Raw genomic sequence first — 26,339 nt, 5'->3', positions numbered from 1 at the left:
CTTTCGCTCAGCCGGGCCATAGCTTGCCAACCCTCCCGATTTTCGCGGGAGACTCCCGATTTCATTGCCCTCTCCCGGTTTCCTCCCGGGGTCATATTTCTCCCGCATTTCTGACATAATCAGATTTACTCAGTACTGTTTTCACTCGGACTTTAATACAGCTACACCATTGTTTGGTTTCCATGGTAGCGCGTCTCTTTAGTAGCGCGAGCAACTGAGGGTGAGTAAAATATATCACAGAAAACAGAACAAGAATCGACAACTCTACCCTCTGCTCACTCCTTTCCTGTATTTAATACAGGACCAGCCCACACATATGCTCCATCAAGGATGGTGCTACAGGCCGCAAGGCATTGCACTTAGAACTACAATAAGCATGTTAATCTTTCTGCAGCGTATACTCAAACAGCAATAGGAAGAGCCCAATGCCTGACTCGGACATGCTGTGGAGTGAATCGTGGTCAGGTCACCTCTGAGAGGAAGTTGGTTGACAGCTAAAAAAAAGCTATAATATAAACGACAGCTGACACGTAATAACGGTTCCGTGCCAGCTGATCTGTGTGCACCAAAGTACTCATTTCCTTATTTGTTTCCTCGCGTATCTGTCTCTCTCTCCACAAACTCTCACATGAAATGTGTTCTTTTGATGCGGCATGCCTTAGCAGTCCTTTATCAGTGTGTAATGCGTGTTTCCAGTCGCAAAAAGCTTTGACAGTAAAAGCCGCTTCAGATGAATACGTATTTACTTTAAACTGTCTACAGGGGAAACAAAAGGCTGCGTCTGCTTTTAACGAATATTCAAGCCATGGTCTGTTGTAGTACCATGGCAAAAGTGCGCTTCTTACCTGAAAACAATCTTCCTGGATAACGATCCAGTTTCACCTTGTTGGGTTTATTAACCCCAAGATCACCTGGGGCTGTTGGTCTTTGAGCGGTTGCTGGCCTAAAAGTAGCCTACCTGTTGATGTGCTGCAAGGTAGCGTCTGTAGTGGAGGCAACGGCACGGAGGAGGAGGAGGAGGATGCTGGCGGGTGTGGTACAGGGTGTGGCAACGCAGGTGGTGATGGTAGGGGCACAAGGAGCTGTGCCTCGGAGGACAGCGTTGGTGGGGGCCGCCTTGATGAGTCAAGGATTGGGCTCGCTAACTCAGCCCCGGGGTTTCCCGAGGTCAAGCTTGTGACATTAAGGCGTGCTGCTGCAACGGCAGGTGCAGGGTCGCCAGCAGCACCATCGGCTGCAGTTCTTTCATCGCTATTTAGTTTTAATAAATCCTTAGACCTTTTAAGCCAATTTCTGATGTCCATTATGTAATTCAAACATAAATGGGAGTCTACAGAATGCACAATAAACAAATCCAGAATAGGCGGCAGAATGTGACGCTTTGATTGGTCTAAATGTGGACGAATCACAAATCAAGACAGACACATCAAATCTTTTTTTTTTTTTTTACTATCTGACATCACATACATCGTAGCATAAAAGTTCACCCTTTATTTATAATTGAAAAAATAAAATAAATAAAAAATGTAAATGTTACAAATAATACAAAACGTGTTTATTGGGGGAGGGCAGGAATGTCAAATGGGAGGGCCTGGCCCTCCCACGGCATCGGGCATGATTCTCGACTCGTAATCACAGCAAGCATGGTAAAATGACGCTCGTGCCGGGGCCGCGTCACGCCTCCCTCTTCCGCATGGGGGCGTGGTCAGCTGCAGCTCAAGCTACGTCACAGAATCAGACATTGCAAAGACAGAGCTGGAGTGAGGCAAAATGAGGCATGGCTAAAATGCTTGATCTGTTTCGTATTTTGAAAAATAAAACGTATTAATATACCATATATATATATATATACCTTATATATTATTTAAATATAGCATGATAGGTACCCTTTAAAGAAGAAGTTACAGGTCTGTGAGAGCCAGAAATCTTGTTTGTTTGTAGGTGACCAAATTTTACAGAGGAATTTACCAATTAATTCATTAAAAATCTAACAATTTGATTTCCTGGATTCTTTCCCTCCATTCTGTCTCTCATGGTTGAAGTGTACCTAGGATGAAAATTACAGGCCTCTCTCATCTTTTTAAGTGGGAGAACTTGCACAATTGGTGGCTGACTAAATACTTTTTTGCCCCACTGTACATGCATTTAAACATATCTTTCTAACAGGCACCTCCACTATCCAACTGTGCCGGGGACAGCTAATTTCGTGTAGCTGTATAAACTATAAATGCTATCCAGCTAAAAACTTTGACCGGAAGGCCGGAGGCCGCTAGTAGCTGGTAGCTGGACGTGGCTGCTACAGTAGGTTGCGCGTAGCCTATTGTAAAAGCTAAACACACTACAAAACTCAACCTAATATCCAGGAATGAAATGCTATAGAGACTGTGCTACAGTGGAATAAATAAAAGCAATATTATTTTGTGTTTTAAAGAAATAACTCTCCTTGATTTTAGATACTTACTGTAGTCCGTTGTCAGATGAAATGAATGAAAGTGAGGTGATTTTGGGTAATGTAACGTGGCTACGTCACGTTGCCGTCAAGCGCGACGTAACGTTGGCGTGGTAAAGGCGGAATCTTCTTCTGGTTTATTGTTGTTATAATAAAAATGATTATTATTAGTATTAAATAAAAAGCATTTAAAATACAGTCAGTAGCCATCGTCATTCCGATGTGGGGGGAGTGGTTTTCACCATCATTATCATCATTATACATTTTTTAAATGACTAATATTGGCCTACAATACCCCTTTATTGATCAAATAGGAATATAATTGTCTTTTAAATAACGTAAACTAAAGGGAACAATCTATTTGACACAGCTGAAGCTCCGGCCTTCCTTAAAAGATAACTAATTTAATAAAAATCACAGTTGTAGGCACAAAGGAGGGGTTCGGTCAGAGTGTCACCCCGGATGTTTAAACAACTCGGGTGCACTGATAAAGCGGTTAACTCGGACACTCTTTTGGCTGACGTTAAGGCAAGTAGCAATGCTGTCTTCCATGACAGTGCTTTCAGGGAAGAGAGCTCCAGAGGCTCAAATAGTGTCCAGAGCCTTGAGCACCAGTGGCAAGTCCCACTGCGGGGCATAGGCGCGCACCACTAGGCGCAGCCTGCTGACCTCTCGCAAAAAAGCGACATCAGCGGCTGGGCAAAAACTGACTTGTCGCCAAATCCCTCATAGCAGGACGAGATGGCTGCTGCATACACCTTCACTGTGGAATGAGCAAGCCCTCTGTCCACCAACAACTGTAAGTACGATAAAATAGAACCCAATTTACAAGATAGGGGCTCTATTTTTCGCTCCTCACAACATCGCCGGAATCCCAGCCACTTTGGCCTGTAACAGGCTGTGGTGGATCCCGCTCTAGCTGCCTGGATAGACTGGATCACACTATCAGACAATCCCTCCCGTCTCAGCCTCTCCCCTCAGGAGCCAAGCCTGGAGGGGGTGGCCTAGCGTGGGTAACGCCCCGATTGCATCTGCCTCCTGGGAGATTACCCCCCAAACCTGGGGAAGCGCCCAGGGCTGGCCCACCTTCATCTGTGTCATCTCCGAGTACCACAGCGCCCCTACGCGATTCAGTGCTACTAGGATGATTGACAGACGCTCCCGCCTCACTCTCCCCAAGAGAGGGAGGATGAGAAGTAACGGTGGAAAGGCATAAAGCAGCTTATTTGGCCATGGCTCGTGTACAAACGCGTCCACCCACAAAGGAGGGTCGTCGCTCCGAGCCATGGAGAACCACAGTGCGCAGTGGGTGTTGCAACGGCTGGCGAACAGATTCACCTCTTGCTGTCCCGAACCGGGCCCAGATCTGCTTCACCGCCTCTGGGTGAAGCGTCCACTCGTCTGGCAGGGGCCCCTCGACATGAGGTCGCCCCCCCTGTTCTCCAGACCCGCAATGTGTAGGGCTCTCAGAGAAATGTTGGAGGACTAATATCACTGCCCGCAGCTCTAGAAGGTTGATGTGCCGCGTCTCTGTCAGAGAACAGCACCCTCCTACAGCTTCCCCGAGGCAGGTTCCTCCCCATCCCGTTCCGGATGCATCCGTGAACACTGAGATGTGGGAGATCACCCGTCCCAGTGGGGGCCCCCTCCGGAGTTGATCCGGGGACCCCCAAAACCGGAGGTTGCCCCTCACCGAGGGGGGGATGGTCACCAGCCGCCGTTTGTGTCTCTTGAGATCTAAACACAGGCTGGAGAACCACCTCTGCAGGCGGCGCATATGCAGTAACCCCAGCGGGACCACAACGTGAGCCGCTGCCTTGAGACCTAGGGTCTGCATAACAGTTAAAGCCTTCACTGTTGCGCCCTGTCGCAGTCTGCAAACTGCCTGTAGCAAGGATGCCTGTCTGCTCTCTGACAGGGTGGCGCGTAGCCTGCCTGCATCGAGCACCACTCCCAAATACAATACCTGTTGTTGAGGCATGGGGGCGCTCTTCTTCCAATCGACCGGAAATCCTAACTCGGTTAGATGCAGGATCAATAGAGCCGTATGACACATTGCCCGTTCCCTGGAGCAGGCCATAACTATGAGGTCGTCTAGGTCAAAGAATACTCTCATGCCTCGGCTGCGCAGCGGCTGGAGTGCCACCTCCATGCTCTTCCTGAACGTGCGTGGTGACAGCGAGTAGCCGAACGGCAGCCTGTTGTACTCGTAGGCCAGCCCCTGGAAGGCAAAACGTAAATACTTTCTGTGTTTCGGAGCAATTCCGACATGAAAGTAGGCGTCCTTCAGGTCGATGGTTGTAAACCAATCGCCTGGCTGCACCAGTTCCAATAACCGTTTCACAGTCAACATCTGGAAGGTTTTGCGTACAATGTGAAGATTCAGACCACGGAGATCCAGAATGGGCCTGAATTCACCTGTTTCTTGGGCACCAGAAAATACAGAGAATAATGCCCCCTCTCTCTGTCCCGTGTACGCACAACAGATACCACCTGTTTTTGCACTAAAGTCTGAACCTCCCTATGGGATGATAGCTTTGCCTCTTTTATGCCTGTAAACGGGGGAGGGGTGCTGGAAAACTGGAGTGAGTAACCCTGTTTCAGCGTCCTGTCCATCCACTCCGTTAGCATGCATCTGTGTTTCCACTTCCCGTAGCACTGCGTCAGGGGATGTGCCATTAATTGTGGGGCCCCAGCAATAAAGCTGTGATATTCCCTGATGACCCGTCCCGCCGCAAAATCTCCCATGAAGGGAGCATCCGGATACATTAGTATTAGTTCTATTTTTATAGAGAAAATTATACATTTAGAATCAGATTTTGAGACAGTGAGCGGCTGGGAAAGTCACCCAGAGGGGCGGCCATCTGTAGAATCTGGAGAACCACAGAATGGCCGGTCGTCAAGGGCCGTTGACGGCCGGCCGGCCCTTTAAAAAAGAAATAGCTTAACGTCATAATTTAAGTTGCGCTGACGGCCGACAAAGGGCGACAGCGGCCGCTAATGCAGTTGTGTGGTTCTTATCTGTCAAATAATCACACACGGAGAAGAAAAGACCGGCCACACAAAGAGAAGGGATTAGACGCCTCGGCAGACAGGGAGAATGAAAAAACATGGATAAAAATCAAAGAAAACGAAAAGAAAAAGGTGGGGTCGAGAAGGCAAGAGAAAAAAAGGTGAACTCACTCGCAGATGAAGCATATAAATATCGCAAATGTACAGACCTTTTTGGCAGCAGCGCTACAAGCACTATCAGCAGCAGCTTAGAACAAGTGCAAGATGATGAAGAGCGCAAGTTCAGATATACAGCCAGCCTCCTGCGTTCATGATGAGGGACAGAGTTGAGCTGCTGGAAGAACCATCTCAACTGGCACACGTGCAGAGCAAGAGGTGGGTGAGAATTATCCCTTGAACTCAGAGGCGTTTTCTCCTGGAGGCCAAGGGAAGCCAGGGTTCCCCTGTTTTTTTGGATTGTAGTAATAATTTTAATAAATAAATAAAAACACTTTGTTTAGTTTCGGTAATTATTCTGCCGGCCCATCTCTCCCCCATTCTCATTGAGTATTTTAGAAAGAGTGAAACAGCGCCCCTCTAGATGTTATGGTGAAACAGTAGATTGCACTCTCTGTTGCGAGAGGAGGCTAGCCGAAATTGGCTTCCCTTGGTGAAAAAAAATGGAGGGATTGACCAATCAGATGAGGCTCACGTCATGCCTGACAATCCAATCAAATCGCATCAACTTCAGTTCGTACTCTAACTGTCATCACCGCCCTTAAAAAGTGACAAGCAACTGAAGCAAGTGCAATTATGGAGGGTGGAGATCTGAGGCCGTATTCACAAAGCATTTTATCTTAACCGGTAGGAGTGCTCCTAACTCGCGCTAAAACATTTTACGTAGGAGTCTTTTCTTAAAAGTTATTCACAAAGCCGCTGACACCTACTCATACTAAGGATAATTCATTAAGAGTGAACTAAGAGTGACGCGCCGTTGCTATGGATGACGTTGATTCTCGTGCATGAGTTTAGAAGCGGTCAGTACGGTGATTGGTTGTTCAGAGCAGGCGTTCTCGCTGAAACTCATCCGCAACATCCCACAAACGAGTCCACTAAATCACCGAAAAACAAGGAAATAGCCTAGGCTAGAAATGTATTCCTATCAAATAGTTATGGACAGTGCAGTTAGCAGAATACACGCATGATGACAAGTTTGTGCAGACCACGATAATGACGTTGTATATGCACGTTAAAGAGAGAGAGAGCAAACAATAAAAATACGTAAATTGCATTAAATCAAGGAGACAATTAAAAGCACCCTGCAAACTATTATCCAATGTGCATATTTCCAGCACTTAAACACTTTCAATAACAGCCCATACCGCCGTTCAAGTCCCCCTATCATGATGAATGAAAACAATCTGCGTGTTGATGGAATGTACTTTCTTTCTATTGACGAACACGTCCTCATCTTTTGATGGCGCAATTATTTTTATGTGCGTCCCGTCAATAGCACCGACCAGACCGGGCATACCTGCAATTGCCATGAAGTTGGCTTTGATCCTGTGTAGTTGTTGATTGTCCAAAGGAAAACGGATAAACTGTTGGATGATATGTGGTCTAGAGAGCGCGTTGATGGTTTGGTTTATGGCACGGCTGACTGATGGTTGCGATATTCCTAAATCGGCGGCATTGCAAAGTTGCATTTTCCCTGTTGCTAAATATCGTAGTGTTGCCAAACATTTTATTTCCGGACTAATCGGATTATTCCTGTTAATCGGGGATGTTATTGCATCCCGCACTAATTCCACAACAAGTTTGATACCCTCACGATTTAGCCTATATCTCTTGATCAATTCACAGTCTTCCATTGTCTCCAAAACATTTCGTCTCGCAGCCATTTTCAGATTCTTTGTGAATAGGTCTTACTGAGTTAGGAGTCCTCTCGAGGACTTTTAAGCTCTCCCAGACTTAGGTGCTACTTTTAGGCCTAAAATACTTTGTGAATTGCTCTTAGTGAATAAAATTAGGAGTCCTAAATTTAAGACTGACACGCCCATTATGTTTAGGAGTTTCTCCTAAATTCGCCAGTTAGGAGCTACTTTTAGCCCTAAGATCCTTTGTGAATACGGCCCCTGGAGTATTTCATAAAATTGTACTAAACTTCCGCTACAGCAGCAACTAAAAATGAAATCTGATGACAGGCCAATGCCCAAACTGGAGCTGTGTATAGGTAGGGAAAAAGGAGATAATCGGACGTAAAACTTTAAATAATAAACAGCGGATTTCTAACATTTGACAGTTTCCAGGGCTGAATTTTAGTTCCAGTCCGCCCCTGGTCATAATTACTTTCAAATACATAATATATGCATGACAGTCATATTTACAAAAGGATGTCGATCCTCTTCCTTTTCTTTTTTCAATACATTGGGTTCTAAACTGACAACAGCACTGTTGTCATAGTCCTGCACAATGCTTGTAAACATTTGAAATGGATGCAAGAAACAATATATGATCTTTGAAAAATATTTGTGGGTGTTTTTTGTATCGTCTTCACGAAGATGTCAAATGTTGTGGGTGTCATTTGGAAATGTATAAAAGTATAATTGTTCTGCTTCCTGGCAATATTACACACTGTGATTGGAGGCTATACAAACAAACAAATGTACAAATAGAGATACACACCAAACAACTGTGTCACGATGCAACTGTCAACATCGTTTACCTATAGAAGTGGTTCTGACCCAAGGCAGATTGGACCTCTTCCTGGAATGGGGTTGGTGCTCCATCCTATTTTTACCCAGGAAATAAGTGCAAACAAAGGTATTTATTAGGGCTGTCAGTCGATTAAAATATTTAATCGCGATTAATTGCATGATTGTCCATAGTTAATCGCGACTAATCGCAAATTAATCGCACATTTTTTATCTGTTCTAAATGTACCTTAGAGGAATATTTTTCAAGTTTTTAATACTCTTATCAACATATGAGTGGACAAATATGCTTTATGCTAATGTTTATTATCATTTGAACAATGACAAATATTTTCAGGAATATTAAACACAACAACCTCTGAACATTACAAATATTCGCCTCAATTCAACCTGGAACCTCTCTCATACAATAATACAATACAAAGTGTGTGTGTGTGTGTGTGTGTGTGTGTGTGTGTGTTACCGTGTGTAGGTGCGTGTGGTACAGTGTGTTTATGTGTGTGCGTAGATGCGGCGGACAGACAGGTCTCAGTTGGTTTGGTGTCCCCTGCTTACTTTTAATAGGCTACTTGTAAATACAACTTTTGTGCTCATTGTGTGTGTGTGTGTGATAGATCGTTGGAGCTATGTGCAACTCAAGGCATATGCTCGAACGGGAGCTGCCTGGACGCTGCAATCATGTTGCACTATCCGTGCTGAGTGTGCTGTCTGTTCATACAATGTCCCACTGTCTGGCTACCTGCATAAAGTCAAGTGCTCGGCGCACTTGTCGGCAAAATGTCGCTCCTCTGTTAAACAGCTCCTTATATCCGTTAGTACAGCTAGCTAGCACCAGATGCTAACAACAACAACAATACACGTAAGGTCTCTCTCTCGCGCCACACATACACACACCCTCCCGGCCCTCCCGATGGCCAGTCGGTGCCTGCCGGTGAGCGTGGAAGTGTGGTCTGCCGCAAGCGGACGGCAGGAGTGGGGCTGTCAGCATCAGCTGTAGATGGTATTTTAAACTTGATGCGCTCTGAAACTACGGGGCGGCCGAGGACAAAAAATACACATGTGTTAATCGCGTTAAAATAATTAGTGGCGTTCATAACTTGACAGCCCTAGTATTTATTGATTTAATGTTCACAAATTCAAACCTACATGGTATAATTACATTTTTAATCAGTCTTACCCGATCAGACGCTGGTTGTGGGTGCCTGATAGGTCTGATAAAGGTAAATAACAAATATATTCAAACTACTGTACTGTTAAAACATTCTGCTTCTTGTGGCACAATATAATATGTTGACAACATTTTACTTTACCCTGGCAAACTGTTGTCCATTCGTGGAATGCTCACTTTTGGAACATTTGGAATGTCCCACTCCTGCATACACACAAATGAGTAACTGAAATAAAATAAATTCACTTTAATTAAGAATAAATGCCACGATAAGTCCAAACTGACCAAGGTACATTATATTGTCGACATCCTTTAACTCTTACATTAGGATTTCAATTGGGGCACAATAAACCAACTCCTCATATAATATATCTATATGATGTCAAGAGTTACATTTAGGTGCACAATGCTGTCTCTTGACTTGCAAGCTCTTTTACCAAACAAGCTAACGCTAGCTGGGTAAATGTGACGCTCTTTGTATCAAAACAAAACTTACCTTCTTATATATCGACTTTTTCCACTTTGATCAACTTTGTTTCCTCCGGCTTCAATTTGCATCACTCTCGTTCGTTCTCGTTCGTTCTCGTTCGTTCGTTCTCGTTCGTTCTACGTTCGTTCTCATTCTTCAGACATCAATCTGTTCCACGTAGTGCGCCCCCTAGAGGCCTGGAGCACTGTGTGTTTTGGGGTTTGTATGTGTTTTGGGGTTTGTATTTGTTTTGGGGTTTGTTACTTTGCAGCGTTTTTCTGTTGCATTTGTTTTCGGGGTTTGTGTGTTGTATTTAGTTTGCATCATTTCTGTAAATGCAGCGTTTTTTGGTTGCATTTGGTTTCAGGATTTGTTTGTTTTTCATTTCATTATTTGCAGCTGTTTCCTGCTAATGTATCCGTTTTTGGCCGTTGTTCCGCGTTTGTACCTGCCGGCCACCGTACAAGTCCCCTGGAATAAATAAATGTGGCATTATGAAATACAAGTCCCCTGAAATAAATAAATGTGGCATTATGAAATAAAAGTTCCATGAAATAAATAAATGTGTATTTAAATGTACATTTATATATATTTATTGCCTTATTTATTTATTTCAGAATGTATTTCATAACCTTATTTATTTATTTCATAGACATATATATATTTTTTATTTATTTAATTATTTATGGATTTATTTAATTTTGGCTTGAACGGCATTCCATAGGCAGCGAGATAGTGTCGGGAGGAAAAGTTTAAATATCTTGTTTCTTGTCTATTTTTGCATCTTTATCAACTAATATTATATATTATTTGTAGGCTAATAGAGCGAACACGTTCAGTGTTTTAATGGGTTATATGTAAAAGGCCTGCTTGTTTTTATGTGAATGCACTGTATAATCATATCTATCACCCCTTTTTTTAGCCTACTGCCATGCGAGCAACCAATTAAAGAATGGCGAGCCGCGAACCCTGGTGTAGATGCACCAAACTTGGAGAATGCGTTCACAGTGGTGAACTTAGTAGACTGAAATGGATATTGTGTTTTGTTGTGGCAAGGTGGAATACGTAACAGGCATGTTTAGCACAAGTAGACTTGTTGGTTGGGACTATCTCAAATCAACAGAAAGTTGGCCTTTTTGAATTGTGTGATTTGTTGTATGTATTCTTGGCAATTTTTTTGCTTAATTTATTCATATCGACTTCACATTTGATCAGTAGCATCATAGAGATCAACGTAGACCATAAAGATTACAATTCTTTAAAAGCTTTCTGTTACATGGCACGCACTGACCGTAGCGTGGCCGCCATTTTGAGACACTCACCATGACACTGAAGGTTTTTGTAGCTCGGGCTTTCAGTCTCCAACCTGCTCATCATGTTTTGTGCTTAATAAGAGTCCCAGCCTGAAGACTTTTACAGGTGAATAATGAACAATAGTCATAGCGCAACCTACTGTTAACAGGAAGTCAGCCTTATGTGACAAACATTATCACATTTACATGAGAACTACGCTGTGAGGTCCACATATGGAGAAGTGCAATATACTGTTTTTTGCAAAAATGCTGCTGATGCATGTCATAGCAATTTATGGCAGTTTTCTGGGATTTAATAACCATATTTGATCTTTAGTTTGAATAGTTGACTAGATTAATTAATTCCTTATTAAATAAAAAGGTTTCTCTTGTGTTCTGCGTTCACAGGGATCCTGGAAGTGCCCTGGCGTGTGGATGTGCGTAGGCCCGATCCTCGCTGCTTGCAGCTTTAATTTGTACTTAGGTTGAGTTCCTGAGTGAATCTACTCAAACACTTCCCACCACTGGGTGCCTTTATAACTAGCTGCATCCAGTCGTGAGCTTATAAGTGGAAAACAGAGCACTGCGTTGATGAAGAAGGTATAAGTATAAGGATTCAAAAGAGGGTTCTCCATTTAAACCGCAGTAATCTGACTGTAATCTGTCCTTTGTTATCCACTGATCCCAAACAACAATGTGTATAAAGGCAGTGATCTCACAGACAACATCGATAAAGAATAACCGGGAAAAGTGATTTGAAAATGCCCGGTCCTGGATGTTCTGTTTGTCTATCTCCTCAAGACGAGCTTAAAGGGATTGGAGGAGAATTTAGGGCGCTGCAGGTGGAGATGGAGTAGCTCTGGGGGGGGGGGGGGGGGGGGGGGGGGGGGGGGGGGGGATGTGAATAAGAGAAGAGGTTTGAGTATTTTTATCCCCTGTGTCCAAGTCCTTTTGCTACATCCTCATCATCACACACTCTAACACTCAACTATGCTCACACTGATGAACTCAGAGGGAGAAATAAAGCAGAGCATTCCATCACCCCCCCACCCCCAGCACCCTGTGCTGCAGCTCAGAGGAAACACACCGTCGAGCAAAGCAAATAAACTGAAGACAGACAGAGAGAGAGTGAAGAGATACATGTCAGTGTTCCTTATCTCCAGGTTTCCACTTCACTTGCTGATAGCAGTAATGAGAGACAACACCCACCCCCCCCCCAGCACTCACACACATACACACTCTAATTATTTCCCTTCTTATACAATAACTACTACCTAACATTATCTTAAACCAAAAGGTGAACTGTGAATATAATGCTACATTTTGTGAAATGTTTGCAGTCAAATCCCTCAGATCAAACGTTCAAACTGAACGCTGTAGGCTACAAGAATGTAGCCACGGTACTCTTGCGCAGCGATAAGATGAAAGGAACAGATCCTCTGACGACAGCGGTAGATATAGCCGGTGTCACGTGGGTCACAGGTGACTTTGTTGTTATTGGTACTCGAGCTGCGCATGCGCGCGAAGGACATATCCAGTGCTAAAGCACCACCTCTGGCTGTCAGTAGGGACGTAGAACCTCTGCTTTCTAAATGTTAGTCTTTCGACAATCACCATTATTTTCCATATATGTGTGTTGTTGAAGCTTTGGCCTTAAGTTGGATTGCTCCCTTCCTGTTTTATAAACAAATCAACAAACAAAATCAATCAATACAAAAGTTTTATTTTGAGTTAATATTTTTGAGTTAGCATTTTAGTGTAAGCAGTCTATAAAAAGCTTCACTATATAACGGCCCGTCTACACAGCAGCTTTGAAACAATCTTGAAAGTCTTGGAGGTGGGCGTGTCTGAAAGCTTGGGAATTTTTTTTTAAACGTTAAATGTTAAAACGAAGTAAACTGGATATAAAATCCCCAAACAGGCGAAAACCTACCAGTTTCACCCACTGTCTCTGCGATCCCCCTCCATGCCTGGTTCCTCCGGTTTGTATACCGGTAAATAGTTACTGGTTGTAAAGAACCGGTTGATTTGCTAGATTGGCTAGCGCTTGTACTGTCAGATTTGCATAAACTGGATTTGATTGGTTGACACTTCCACCTCAGCATCAAAAGTTGAACATTGCTCAACTTTTGAATCCTGAAAATCCTAGAAATCTTTGCCTTGCTTCCCCACAATGCAGTTCGGCAAAAAGCGAGGCAAAGTGACGTCACCCCATTCAAAGTGAATGGGCAGAGAAGCTTTGGAAGCGTTGGAAGATTTTTTTAACGCTGCTGTGTAGACGGGCCGTAAGAGCAGTGTTGAAAGTGTGCCGGTCCTACCCGGTCCTTAGTACCGGTAAGAGATTTCCAGGCGGTCCGGAGGACCAGGAAGAATTGACAGCTCCACTCGTGGAATTTATACTACTAAGGGAAGATATTTTGGTTTGGATTACTGGTCAGGGGGAAGCTCGCGAGTGTGTGTGTGTGTATACGTGTGTGTGTGTTTGTGTATTTTTGCGTTTGTGCGTATTGTGTTTGTTTCCCGGGGAAAACACTAACGAGAAACACCGGCTGTTGTTATGCCTGCTGTGACCTCAAGTTACTCCGTTCTCCGCTTGTAATTATGCTGTTACAAGCTTCTAAGTTGTATTTATCATCTGAATTTGCCGAAACAAGTTTCATATTCTGAAAGCCAAGACTTTGTTTATTTAAAATCAAACAGAACACCCGAACCCCGAAAAACTATTTTTTTACGCAAATCCACGTTTATTTTGAAATGAGCCGTTGCGACTTCCGACTGATTTCGATAGAGCGGGTCACATATTAGCTTTTTCCCACTTGATCAGAACAGCGGGAGGAGAAAATAATGGAGTGACTGAATGACAGCTAGGACATTAGGCTACGTGGTAATTAAAGCAAAAATGCAAACGACGATTCTTCAGATGTTTAAGAGAAAGGAGAGTGATGAAGAAACTCAGAATGTGCTTAAAATTAGAAAAACAACGCCCACAGATGAAACAGGTGATGATGCTTATTTAGCCCAGAGAATGGACATGAACCTGGCCATGATGAATATAATAAGTTAGCTAACTAGCAAACTGTATATCTCTATATGGGATGCCCAACCAGTCGATCCCCAGTCGATCCCCAGTCGATCGCGATATGTCTAAAAGTAGAACAACAATATTCTGTTTTATCGTTAATGTCCTACAACAGGGGTGGCCAAACGTTTTGGCTCAGGAGCCACAATGATGTATCAATGTGACAGCCGGGCCGGGGGGGCATTGTTTGGTTCCGTCTTGATTCATGTCGGGCTGAGGGTTGTTTTAATCTCATTCTCCCGCGCGCGGGGCGACGTCCACGCGCAGCTGCGACGACCAGGGAGGAAGGGACTTTTCGCGGTGCGCGCGGCGTGTGGACAGAGGGGGGATAACATAAATAAAAATTGGATCGTTGGATTTTAGACTTTAAGGCTTTTTAAGATCAGCGCGGGAACCCTGGCTCATTTATACCAATATTGGACGGGCCGCATTAAACAGATTAACGGGCCGCATGTGGCCCGCGGGCCGTAGTTTGGCCACCTCCAGGCCCGATTCTACGGGGGTGCATAAGGGTGCATTTTACCCCCAGTTGAATGTTATGCACCCTCATTCCTCAATTGAAAAAGAGAAGGGAGTCAAAAATATTACATATACAATAACAATAATAATAATAGTAGTAGTAATATGAAGAAGAAGAAGAATATAGTTGAAAATAAAATAAACTGTAATTGTGGTCAAATATTGTGGTCAAATAACTATAGTTAATAACCTCCCCCCGTCAACGATCGCTGCCGTCTTGGTTAAAAAAAGGTTGGGCACCCCTGCTCTATATAGTCAATGGCTATCTTACTCAGTCAGAACACAACATGTACACAGCATACTATTTTAACATTAAATATTTTGCTTTGATATCTTCTATTTTAATCTGCACATTGTGGCATACATTTTGAGACATTTTATTTTATTAGTATTTTAATTTATGTAACCAATATTCTGAAAATTCAAAGAAAGAAAGAGACTTGTACATTTTTGACTGTCTGCTGAATTTAGTTATACATTTTTATTCTAATTTATAACAGTTGAGGCCCAGAGGGAGGAAGAGGAGACTCAGCCAGAAGAAGTGGCAGCAGGTCCCTCAGAAGCCACCACAGGTGATGCTAGCCCTACTGCATACCCTTCTATATGGAAAGAAGGACAATATGAACAGTTCAAACAGAAAAATGAATGGATGTATGCTCACAATGGAAGGCTAGGCTGTACTCCATGTCATGATGTGAAGGATCTGGGCGTCATGGCATCCCGTGGTGTTAATATTGCTATTCAGTGGGCTGATGGAAAGATAATCCCAGCCGGTCAATCAAGGGATGTCCAGCTTTCATCACTGCACAAAAAAACCCGTGAGCACAATAACTCTGCAGCACATAATGAAGCAGTCAAGATTCTTCAGACAGCAAATAAAGATATTCTTCTGAACATGAACACGAGTAGTCAGGAGTCTGTGTTTGAGTCTACTGCCAAGGTATTCATGACAGCCTATTATGTGGCCAAGAACAACAAGCCTTTCACAGACTTTGAGAGTCTGATTGACCTGCATCATGCAAATGCATAGCAAAACTGTCTGTGTTGACATAATTGAGCATGCGTCATCACAGATGAAAAAGGAACCTCTAAAAAAGATAATAGAGACCAAGAGCAAAATCACAGTATTGGCTGATGAGTCAACCAGTGTTGGGCACAAATCAACACTAATTGTGTTCCTGAAGGCTAGTGTTGATGGAATATGGAGCCCATTGCCTTTCCGTTGGACCTGGTTGAGCTGGATAGTATGTCTGCTGCTCATATCAAGGAACAGATTATGGGTTGCTTGCTTAAAAATGGCTTCACTGTTGAGTTGCTGAGAGAAATCCTCATTGGATTTTGCAGTGATGGGACCAGTGTCATGCTGGGAGTGAAGTCAGGTGTTGGGAAGTTGCTCCAGGATGACTTCCCAGGCATCATACTATGGCACTGCCTTAATCACAGACTGGAGCTTGCTGTTGACCAGGCACTGGATGTGACAGGGGGAACAAAGGACTTCCAGGCATTCATGGACAGCCTATATTCATTATATAGCCAGTCACCAAAAAACATGCGGCAGCTGAGTGAATTTGCTCACAACCTGGACATCGCCCTCAGGAGGATTGGAAAAGTATTCAGTGTTCGCTGGGTAGCTTCTTCATGGAGGGCAGTCTCTGCAGTTTGGCAGTCTTATCCAGCCTTGGCACAACATTTCCGTGAGGCATCAGAGGATGATACAAGGGACAGCAGAGAGAGGGCCAAATTCAAAGGTCTGCTTTCTAAGTTGTGCTCCATCAACTTCCTGAAAAGTGTTGCACTGATGGCAGATGTTTTGACAGAACTTAAGAACTTGTCAGAAATTCTTCAGAACAGGAAGACCACACTCCCAAAGGCCCATAACGTCATGACGACGTATGTCAAACGCATAGAAAGTTTCAATCGCTACCCAGGACAACATGCAGTTGATGCCAGTCAGGCAGAGGAAGTGATGGAATTCAAGGGAGAGGAGTTAAGAGTTGGCAGGTCTCCCATAATTGACTCTGTTCAGTTCATCCGAGCAGTGGCAGACAATATGAAAGAAAGACTCTTCACAACCACAGCAAACAGAGCACAGGCCAGTAGGGCTGCAACAAACGACTAATTTGATAATCGATTAATCTATCGATTAATGAAACGATTAATCGATTATTCGGATCGTTAAGGTTTTAACTGTACTACTACTTATATCAATACTGCTTATCGATCCGGTCCTTTCAACGATAGTATTAACGGTTCTTTTGACAAGAAATAAGGTAAACTAACTCAACAAATTGTGAACAAAACTAACATTGCTTTTTATTTTAATTAAATGCATAATATTTCACATCAAAAGAAACAACAATGTTTTAACAAATCATATTAAATAATGTGATGACAGAACTGTAAACAGAATAGCTGAAACTTTAACAAAATAACTAATTCAGTTACCTCTAATCATTAACCTATGTTTTTATAACTGAGTTAACTCTGCGTGTTGCTGCTAGCATACATAACACCTGACGTGGAAAGGTTACTCTTGGAAGGGGCTACAGAGCTACTAGAAAGACAGCCGAACCCGGTGCATTTCTCCGTCTGAATGTGGTGCACTTTTGCTAAATGTTTAGACAAATTGCTCGTTTTACCGCCTTTATATGATAAACTGTTATTGCAATTTTGGTAACGAGCATTGTCCACATCGAGACGGATAAAGTTTAACCACACCTCGGAGCGCGTTCTCTCCGCCATCTCCTGCGTGTGTGTGTAAACTGCCCCGCCCCCTCGCAAGCAGGCGGGGGAGAGATCGCTCGTCTGAATTCGGAAGATCGAAAATACATTATAGACGCATTTTGTAGTCATATTGCATATTAGAAACTGAGTTGGCGACACTAAGACTGCGATATAATGTTTATGTAGCAATAATACATAACATATGTTTTTAAATGTCTCCTGTACCCATACAAAAGAGCGATAACGTTGGAGCTTAACGGGGTGTAGAACACATGTGATGACGTCACCAACGAATCGACGACTGAATTAGTTGCCAACTAATTTGGTAATCGATTTTAATCGATTAAGTCGATTAGTTGTTGCACCCCTACAGGCCAGTGTTGCAGCCAACCGAAAAAAGGCTTATAACAGCCTTATCAATCAAATGGCAGTCCTCAACCCTGACAACTGGGACCATGACAATCCTCGATTTGGAGATAATGAGATGAGGGCTTTGTGTGATGTCCTACATGTGAACCAACAATAGGCCCATCTTGGATTCACATAATACAAGGCCAGTGGAGGAAGAAACATTCCCAACAAAATGAAGAAGTTGCTCAGGGCAGTGGACACACTGTCTCCAAGCAATGCTGACTGTGAACGGGGGTTCAGCACAATGAACAACATCATAACTGAGTATAGGAGCAAACTCACAACAAAAAATGCAGCAAATCTCCTCTTCATCAGCTCTGTGGGACCACCATGCAGACAGTGGGATCCACTGCCTTATGTGAAGACCTGGCTGGGCAAAGGAAGAAGAGCAGCCCACTCAACAAACTGCATGGCTCGCCGGTACACAGAAGAGGAGAGCTACTTCAGCCCTCTGTGGAAAGTGTAGAAAAGTGTGTAGTTTACCTCCCTCAACATGCCTTGCTAATGGTCTGTTAAGTTTTGACACAAGTTGTATGCACAATTGAAAATAAATAATTGACTATACATATTGTCAAGTGTTTCTAATTTCTAACCCATAAAGGCATTAAAAATGTGAAGTTTGTGTTCAGGGATGCATGAAGCTGGGGGCGGGAGGAGAACAATATGAACCAATGAAGGTAGGGGTAGCATTATAGTACCTGCAAGAAATTCAAACCACTTTCAGCCCTGCGTAAGAGAAAGTGATAATGTGGTGTGCTTCTTCTGTTGCTCTGCTATAGAAAAGAAGCGTGTCAGTGCAGACAAGATCAGGGATGGGAGTTTTGTGAAAGCAGGGTTTAACAACTGGCGAAAGGCAGGGCAAACATTTAGGGAGCATGAGAAGTCCCATCAACACACAGGCCGTCAACAAACTGGCAGCATTAAAACAAACACCGATGCCCTAAGCGCCCAGAAGCGACGCTTGGTCAGGGTCCCGTGGCGTTCAGTTATGACGCGCCGAGTCTCCTTCAGCTTCATAAACGGACGCAAAGAGCTTTCAACTGATTGCAATGTATTCCCATCGGCGGCAGTATTTGACGCTCATGGAAGCACCACATCCATTTATGTCGGCAGCTCTTAAAGGCAATGTGAGCGTCCATTCCCATTGGATAACGGAGAATTGTACACCCGGAAGTAAGTATTCTCCTTACTGTCGATTGATTTGACAGTGATATCTCCACTACTCATAAACTCGAAAACACCAGATTACCTTTGTTAATCAAACGACATTGATAGGTTTAAATTGGGTACAATGCTTTTGTGTTTTTCCCCTTCAATTCTGAGAAACAACTTGTTTTCTCTGAAATGTGGAGCGCCAAAGAGACTACACTACCCACAATACCCAGCTATTGTTGTGACGACGCCTGTCCGCTTTGCGACAAACCCCGTGATTAATCTTCAAGCTCTGGGATTGGATGAAACATAAATTCATACAAAAAAAGTGACGTCGATTTTACTCTCATCTATTATTCAAAACCATTCTATTTATTCTAACGTAAATTACATGCCAGTTTTTTATCGTTTTATTACTTATATTGTTATACTTTATTTGCTATGAGTTATATCTGAAGCAAATTATGTTTCTGAAGATGTGTAGTCAATTCCACCCTTCAATGTAGCATAAATGTGAACTCTCATTACAGGAACAATACTGGAAACAGACGAAGGAAAGAGCCTCAGCTCGCTGAATCAAATCAAATCAAGTTTTATTTAAATAGCACATTTATAAACGATTTTTGGCCGAGCCAAAGTGCTGTACATATAATAAAAATAGCCTACAGTAGAGACACTTTACAGCTAATACAATAAGCACAGATTGATTCAGAATATCAGTATGAGAAAAAACGACACCCTCTATCCTTAGTCCCTCACATCGTACAAGGAAAAACTTCCGGAGAAAACCCACAGTTTAAAGGGGAACATGGGAGAAACCTCAGGGAGAGCAACAGAGGAGGGATCCCTCTCCCAGGACGGACAGACGTGCAATAGATGCCGTGTGTAAATTGAAAAGATAATACATTTACAACATAGGTAGTCCAAATGTTAGGAAATGCATATGTCTGTAATAAGAAGATGAATCTACGAAGATGTCAACTACAATCCTGTGGGAGCCTTCAGGGAGGCAGCATGACGAGACCCAGGCAGGAACGCAGAGACAGGTTTAGCCACGACCCGAAGTCCACAACTTAATCCAGAACTCAGGATAGAGGATCCAGGACGCAGGACCACAGCAAGAAGATCAGCCTCGACTCCGGATCCCGGCGTAGATATAGACACAAAACAAGAAAAAATGTGGCTGGGTTAATCGGAACAAGAGAATACACAGACACAGACGGAAGAACAAGCACTCCCTTAGAATTGGTTGAGGGCAACGGGTAGCAAGTAAGAGAGTAAGGAACATAGGTGGAGAGGCACACTCAGGGAACAAGGTCCCCGCTGGAGCCTTAGTTGGAAATTGATGAGAGATAGGGAGGTACGCTGTGTCTACGAATCGTAACACTCCCCGGCCTGTCTAAGCCACTCTACAAACCGTTTCCCTCTAATAAAACCTTGAGAGGTTAGAGAGGGAAAAGGTCTTGGATAAAAGTTATTCTTGATAAGAGAAGCCTAAAAGGCCAGAGAGAAAAAGTGAGTTTTAAGTGTTGATTTAAAAACCCCCAGGGTCTGGGCCGACCTCACATAGAGGGGCAAAATGTTCCAGAGCCTGTGGCCCGCTGCTGCGAATGCTCGGTACCTTCTGGTTTTGAGCCTGGTCTTAGGCACTATCAGCAGCAGCTGATCATCCGACCTTAAGGCTCTGGCTGGGGTGTAGCGATGGAGGAGTTTGGCTACATAGGCCAGAGCCAGCCCATTTAGGGCTTTGAAAACAAATAAAAGGATTTTAAAATCTATTTTGAACCGAACTGGAAGCCAGTGCAGTGAGGCCAGCATTGGGGTGATGTGGTCACGCTTTTTATGGCCAGTTAGAAGACGTGCAGCTGCGTTCTGCACTAGCTGCAGGCGTCTAATTGAGGCCTGGTCCATACCCACATACAGTGCATTGCAGTAATCCAGTCTTGAGGTAACAAAGGCGTTAATAACCCTTTTCTAGTTCTTTAAAAGATAAAAACTACTTGGTCTTCGCCAATATTCGTATTTTAAAAAAGCAGGTCTTGACTACGGTGCTGACCTGCTTATCAAATTTAAAAGCGCTATTGAAGGCCACTCCAAGGTTCTGAGGGAGCCCAGAATATCAACCGGAGAGGCTGGAGGTCGGGGTTAAAAAAAGATGACCTCGGTCTTGCTCTCGTTGAGGGTGAGGAAGTTTTGGCTCAGCCAGGATTTAATCTCTGTTAAGCAGTCCATCAACTACTGTAGTGAGTTGGCATTTTGATTGAGAGGCAGATAGATCTGTACATCGTCAGCGTAACAATGGAAGTGGATGTTGTGTTTTGTGAGAATTGAGCCTAGGGGCAGTATGTACAGTAGAAAAAGGATGGGGCCAAGAATCGAGCCTTGGGGAACCCCACAGGTAAGAGGGGCTTTGGCAGAGCAGAAGGCACCCAACTGCACTGAGAGGCTACGGTCTGTCAGGTAGGACCTGAACCATGCAAGGGCAGAGCCTGTGATCAGGGCCATATCCAGGATTTCCTAAATACCGAGGTCCAAACATGCTAGGGGGGTTCGGGGGATACCCCCCCCCCCCCGAGATTCTTGGGATTTTCATGTTCTAGTTAGGTGCTTTTTAAGTCCTGTGGGGGGTCAAAAATTGGATAATATATTGATTTCAAACCATGTCACTGGGCTGCAGCATCAATTATTTTTGAAAGTGTAATAGGCCTACATAAGAATCAGTAGAGTGTTGCTATTAATGATCTGGACATGCGGAAGAGCTAAAATGATCACAAAACATTGTCAACATTCACTTTCCATGTCTCTCTCCTTTCCATAACCTGCACCCTCTCTTCCATCTTCTTTAGTCTCTCTGTCTTCTTCCTGTTCATTACTCTCTCTGTCCTCTACTCTTTCTCTGTGTTCAATCTCTCCCTCGTTGTTCACTGTTTGCTCCTCCTCACTTGTCGCTCCTGCCAGTGAATCAAAAGCAATTCAGCAATTTAGTTCATTTCACTTGTTTGTTTGCATTATTTTTTTTTATTTAAATCTGTTTTGTTTGATTCTCAAGAGAACAAAGATGTAAGCAAATTGTGTTTTATACAATTGTATGTTATTATGACATCATAACTGCAATAGATGTATGTTGTTTTAAAATTATGCCTATTGTCTATACTGTAAATGAAGACCAAGTTATAGATAGATAGGTGGGGTTATTAAGCCTACATTCTTTTGTGTGACTGTACCTGCAGTTCCTCCCTGACTCTTTTTTTTCTCTCTCTCTCTCTCTCTCTCTCTCTCTCTCTCTCTCTCTCTCTCTCTCTCTCTCTCTCTCTCTCTCTCTCTCTCTCTCTCTCTCTCTCACCAATGCTGAGCTTCGACTGACGTAGTCTTTTCATTATATCTGAGTCAGTGTAAAAAGAAAACAATACAATGTTATATCTTCAATGTTTTACTCAAATCGAAATGAAAGAAAAGCATTACAACGTGTGTTAAAAGGTTTTCCTTCTGACATTGGATGAAGTTGATTAACTTTAGCTCTCTAGCTAGTTTATTCATGCAATTTAAACCAAAGTTTAGCCTCTGGAGCTCTCCTCCCTGGAGAACAGAAGCACAAGCTGGAATCAGATCTCTAGATACCTCATCACTCCTCCGCTGCTCCGGTACAAGTCCGGGCTGCGGTGGTTTGTTGATACATGTCTTCTTCTGTTTGCTTTAATCGAGGCTACGTAGTTATGCAGCGCCCCCATTGGCAGTAAATGGAAGTACTACAAAATACCCCGTTTAGTGCAATTATTTCACAAGTTTTGTTAAATACACAGCTCGAAAAAAATTATGGTGGATACAGCCATGCCTGTGGTGCCTGCGGACTGTTCAAGCCGTGACAACAGGATGCTATGGTCCACAGTGTTGAAGGCAGCTGTCAGGTCCAACAGCACCAAGACAGCTAAGCTACCTGAGTCGGCGGCTAGGAACAGATCATTAAAAACTCTTAAAAGGGCTGTTTCAGTGCTGTGCATAGGTTTGACTTTTCATGGATGACTTGTGTGGTTAAAAACGACTGCAGCTGGACGTAGACTACTCGCTCCAGGGCTTTAGATAAAAAAGCTGGCTGTGAGATGGGCCTAAAATTTGCGAGAATGGAAGAGTCAAGATTTTTCTTTTTAAGTAGTGGCTTGACCACGGCATGTTTGAAGACAGCTGGGACACATCCTGAGCTAAGAGAGATGTTTACAAGCAATAAAACACTTGCTCCAACTGATTCAAAAACATCTCTAAGGAATCGAGAGGGAATGCTATCGGAGGTGCAGTTTGTCAGCCGCAGGTGCTTGATTACATCCGAGAGAGAAGAGAGGGATACAGGCTCAAAGTGGTCGAGGACAGCAGGGCACAGAAAAGGAGCAGAATCTGGGGTAGCACTAGTGTGGGCTAGCCTAAGCGCAGATACTTTTTCGATAAAAAAAATGTAAGAAACTTATCACAGAGTAGTCGATGGCACAATTGGAGAAGCATCACAGGGATTAATGATCGAGTTGAGGACATTAAAAAGAACCTGAGGTTTATGGCTGTTTTTGGAGATTAACAGAGAAATGTGCTCCGTTTGGCTGCTTTGACTGCCGTCTGGTAGTCGGAAAGGCAAGCACGAAGGATTTCTAAGGAGACATGGAGTTTATCTTTTTCCATCTTCTCTCTGCACGCCTGCAAGCGCGTCTAAGAGCGCAAGTACAGTTATTAAGCCATGGCTCTAAGAGAACTTTGGTGCGTCTAAGCGTAAAAGGACCAACAGAATCCAGTATTAGTGTGCATGTCGAGTCAAACATGGAGATAAGCTCATCAGCACTAAGAGCACAGTTCACCTCTAATTTACAAATCGGAGAAGTATTAAAAACATCTGAAAACTGTGAAGCAGTCAAGGGGTTAATTGAACGCAGACAACGCGCAGGGGCACGTGATTCGACTCCCGCAGAAGGGATTGAGGTTGTAAACAGAACCGGTAAATGGTCTGAGATACGCGTTGCTGCACAGATTTCATCCACAGAGATAGACAGTCCAAACGATAATACTAAATCTAAGGTGTGTCCTTTATCGTGTGTTGGGCCAGCCACGGACTGAATGAGACCGAAAGAGTCGAGGAGATTTAAAAAGTCCCTAACCAGAGGTTTGGACTCGCAGCACACATGGACCTTAAAGTCTCCGCAGATCAAAACACGATCATATTTCACCATGATCCTGGACAGAAAGTCAGAAAAGTCAGTTATGAAATCCTTATTGGACTTTGGTGGACGATACACGACTGCGCAGAGTATAGGCGAGGCTGGGTTCAGTTCAAAAAGCTGCAACTCGAAGCTAGCATAGCTAGTTACAGGGTGAAGCAATCGGCATTGTAGATTCGCTCTAAACACTGATGCTATGCCCCCACCACGGCCGGTGGTATGGGGGGAGCTGAAGAAAGTACAGTCAGGAGGAAGAAGTTCAGAAAACGGTACATACTCGCCAGTGTGGACCCAGGTCTCCGTCAGGAACATCAAATCCAGATCACGAGAGGTGAAGAAGTCGTTTAACAGGAACGTCTTGTTTGCTATTGACCTAGCGTTTAGCAAAGCCATGCAGAGTTTTCTCTCCGGAGGTGCGGAAGGTGTAGCGGACAAAGATGTGCGTGTTGAACGCCGCACGGACCGGAAGCAGTCAGTCGGGCAGGAGGAGCTGCCAGCGGGCCCAGCAGGGGCCCCAGCTCCGGAAAGACAGGGCGAATCCATCGATCCCTCACATGGCGTGCAGCGGGAGGGTCATGACATCTGATGCGTGGATAAGTCCCAGAAGAAGCCGTCAGGTGTGCTTTTTGATGGACAAGCGCGCCACCACGCTTTCCCTGTCGTCTAAAGCGCTTTCAGGATTTCAGGACGCTTTCAGGATGCAGGGCAACCGGCGCAGGTAGGTGGGAATATCTGACAGTAGAGGGGGGGCAGCAGTATAAACTCCAGTGAGGGTCTTAGGTGGAGGACAGCTTGGCGATCATAGACGAGCAGAGCAGAGACATTCTGACAAACATAAAACAAAAACAGGATAGCTAAAGGTAGATAGCTGAGGGAGCGGCATGCCGACACAGGCGCCATCTTGAAATCCACCGGAAACTCTTTAAGCCATTCAGATTGGATGTTTTAGCCGCAATGCACGTTTTTAAAGATATTACTGATTTTCTTTCAATATAAGAATGTAAATACTGAGTTGAGACAATAGTCAGGGGATTTGGGTGATGGGAGACAATCTATGGAATCACAATTTCAATAGCTTACCATCAAATGACGGATATACCTTTCTGTCTGTGATGTTTTACAAATCGGATATTAACGTGTAGAAGTAAAACATAAGAAATAGTATAGCAATATCCTGTAAAATTATGTAAAAATATGAATAAAACTAAATATCTTCAGATGTTATACATACATACAGTAAGTGTCCTACACTAGTAATACAAAGTTATTATTAGTATGTTGTGTGTACCTTGTGTGCACCGCCTAGTGGTTAAAGCACGTTATTGAATTACTTTTGTTGAATAATGTTATTTGATGAAAAAAATATTAAGAGTACATACTTTCATAGGCGGAAAGTAGAAGGTCAATGATAGAAATATAGAATATAAAAAATCAAGAAGATACTGTAAGGGATCTCTACAATAAAACAGTTTAGTGCTGGATGTACAAAGATATTAATATGAGGATGTGCAAAACGGACAAACTAATTACCCTTTATTAACACATTAAATAATACTTTAGGTTAAGGTCTTCTTTCAAATAAGAAAAAAACTTTGGGGGTATCTATCTACAGATACATATTAAGCCTGACAAAGTACTTAAAGTCTTTGCTTTCCTGCAATGTTAACTATGTTGAAGCAATTATTTTAACCGATATTATACACATTAATTATACTCTTATGTATGTAGATAGTATAAGAAATGTGCAGAATTTGACAGTTTAATGGTGGAGGTATACACAAATATTGATAGATGTCTTGTAATGCACTGTTGAGGAACCTGTGACCCAAGTTTTTCATTCATTGCATAACTACACCGTAGTTGTGTTTATGATATGTCAATAAACCTTTGAAAATCTTGAAATCTTGAAAGGGATGTGCAAAATAGCAGTTATACACAGTTTGTAATTAACTATTAGTAGAGAATAACGGTTAATGAATATGCTTTATAGAGATCTGCAGGTAAATGTTTAGTCCTCTCAAGCACCAACTATCAAATATCTCTCCTGATTGTTGGCACTTGACAATCACCTTTTCCTGAATTTTAATCAGGTGTAACTAAAGTCTGATTTAAGGGTTGTTTATATTTCACATCATTAATCAGAATCTGCGAAGTAACTTAAATACATGTCGTGGAGTAA

The 26,339-nt window shown here is 43.3% G+C and overlaps 1 protein-coding gene across 7 annotated transcripts in view; it reads right to left on the bottom strand.

Annotated features, from left to right (window-relative positions):
- Positions 1-26,339, bottom strand: part of LOC307025432 (uncharacterized protein) — a 44,215-nt gene that overhangs the window by 7,067 nt on the left and 10,809 nt on the right. For 2 of the 7 annotated variants that reach the window (XR_013804162.1, XR_013804166.1), the window contains exon 2: positions 8,166-8,230. The exons of 4 other annotated variants lie outside the window; for them this stretch is intronic. Coding sequence is in view for 1 of the 3 variants with exons in the window: in XM_079660098.1 (XP_079516224.1) it covers positions 21,750-21,919 (170 nt within the window). In the remaining 2 variants the exon portion in view is untranslated. Of the gene's footprint in view, positions 1-8,165; positions 8,231-19,577; positions 21,920-26,339 lie in introns of those variants that run through there. One more of the 7 variants, XM_079660098.1, reaches the window with a different exon arrangement.

This window comes from Notothenia rossii (genome assembly GCF_949606895.1).
Source record: "Notothenia rossii genome assembly, chromosome: 11".
NCBI classification, from domain to species: Eukaryota; Metazoa; Chordata; class Actinopteri; order Perciformes; family Nototheniidae; genus Notothenia; species Notothenia rossii.
The sequence above is the reverse complement of the archived record's forward strand: the minus strand, read 5'-3'. Positions and strand labels throughout refer to the sequence as shown.